The sequence below is a fragment of the Poecilia reticulata genome, unplaced genomic scaffold (assembly GCF_000633615.1).
Source record: "Poecilia reticulata strain Guanapo unplaced genomic scaffold, Guppy_female_1.0+MT scaffold_1975, whole genome shotgun sequence".
Classification (NCBI taxonomy): Eukaryota; Metazoa; Chordata; class Actinopteri; order Cyprinodontiformes; family Poeciliidae; genus Poecilia; species Poecilia reticulata.
This window is the reverse complement of record NW_007616704.1, coordinates 1-1732: the sequence shown is the minus strand read 5'-3', so window position 1 is coordinate 1732 and position 1732 is coordinate 1. Positions and strand designations below refer to the sequence as shown.

The 1732-nt window shown below is 38.6% G+C and overlaps 1 protein-coding gene across 1 annotated transcript; it reads right to left on the bottom strand.

Moving 5' to 3' along the window:
- Positions 1-4: 4 nt before the first annotated feature.
- LOC103461516 (bone morphogenetic protein receptor type-2-like) lies at positions 5-1726 on the bottom strand (the record flags this gene model as incomplete). The annotated part of the gene is made up of 4 exons (XM_008403797.1): positions 1582-1726; positions 789-893; positions 326-417; positions 5-154 (listed from the first exon to the last, which is right to left on the bottom strand). Coding segments are annotated over exons 1-4 (483 nt in total), but the record flags the coding sequence as incomplete, so codon positions are not given.
- Between the last annotated feature and the right edge of the window lie 6 nt (positions 1727-1732).

Genomic DNA, 1732 nt, shown 5'->3' with positions numbered 1-1732 from the left:
CGATGTTGTCGTGCTGCTGCAGCAGAGGCAGGCGGTAGATGGAGCGCTCGTTGGAGAAGTTTGGGCGGTTAGCAGAGYTGAAAACTTTAACAGCAACGCATCGCTCATTCAGAGAACCACGATACACCGCTCCATAACGGCCTCGACCAATCAGCTGCCAGAGAGGAGGAGGAAGAGGATCGTTTAAAATTTACATATTTTCTCCAGTGCTGATAAGAAGTTCATCTTTGATCACTATCTGCACATAACATAATATTTTCTACATGGGAAATGTTTATGTYCCTAAAAAAACTATTTAGCTCACAATAACTGAAAATAAAAATACCTCCAGCAGTTTCAAGTTGTCCAGGTCCACAGCTGAGTCAGAGTTTGCTGCTTCCATTGCATTCACAGCAGACAGACCATGTTTATGCTTCCCTGGATCCACACAACAGAAGAAGATCAATTATCCATTATTATACATAATCTGTATATTCTAAATGTGTCCCTATRTATGCAAACATTTTCAAGACCTATTAGGGGATTTATTTCAGAAATCATAGGGACACATTYTAGAACTTGATATTATGAACCCTGAAATATTTTTTCTTTCTTTTTATATTGTTGATATGTTTTTTTAAGTAGTAACACACGGCATATTTTTTCCTCCTTGGTGCTTCTGCTTCTTAATAAGTCTTACTTCATAACAAAAGCATTTTTTGTCAAACACAGCAGCATCTGYAATCTGTGATCTCTACACATTGTTTTCTTTGTCCTGTTTATTATAAAAGATGTTTCAGTGTGTTTACTTTTCATCATCCGGTATCCCAGGAACAGCGCCATGATGAGGAGGGCTGCTATAGCCACAGTTGCCAGGGCAACGAGAGCCGTCTCCTTCGCTGTCATCTGACGATCTGTGGAAAGGTGTTCATATAAGTTCATGTTTGACATCTGTCACTTCCTSTGATCTTAGGTTTAGAAGACYCTRAATAAACCAGTGGTCAGAAAACATAAATATGAACAACAGTCTGTGTTTTCAGAGCTGGAKGTAAAATCCATCCAGAATGAGCAGAGGTTAGAAAAATATATTCTYAATTTAGRGCTTTAAAACTTGATCTTCAAAGGTCCAAATGTGATTCAAACACAGACGAGGTCAAAGATTTGGACAGCTAATAAATCTTTTTCACTAAATTTGCTTCCAACTGACCAAAAAAATAAATAAAAAATAAAAATTTGGCTCTTTGTGTTTGCAACTGTAAAACTAAGTCACTCCAATATTTGACAGCTAAAGCACAAGGAGTCCTCTAAGTTTTTAGGATTTATTACTTCAACTGAAAGTGTTATCTTAAACTTGATAAATTTACTGTTTTTCATGCTTCAACAAATAAACAACTTCTTTATACCCACAAGACTTTAAAGAGCAAATTTGTCACTAAAATATTAAAGTAGACGCCTGTTAGAACCGGGTCAGAAGAGGATTTTTACAGAAGAACATTCCAYCAGACATTTATTCAAACAAATGCAGTGAAAAGTTTCTGTTTAGATCAGAGCATGTTTCAGTCAGTAGTGATGAACACTGTGACTTGTCTGATCGGATCTCACCTGTGGGACTGAGGATGAGGTCRTCCCTCCTCATCGACCTCAGGCTGGGCGTGTCATCAGTGGGCGGAGCTTCAGTATAGTTACTGTTGCAGAGGTCGTGGCTGCAGCAGCAGAAATGGTAGCTGGCTTTCTGCATCTGAGATGGAGCCAT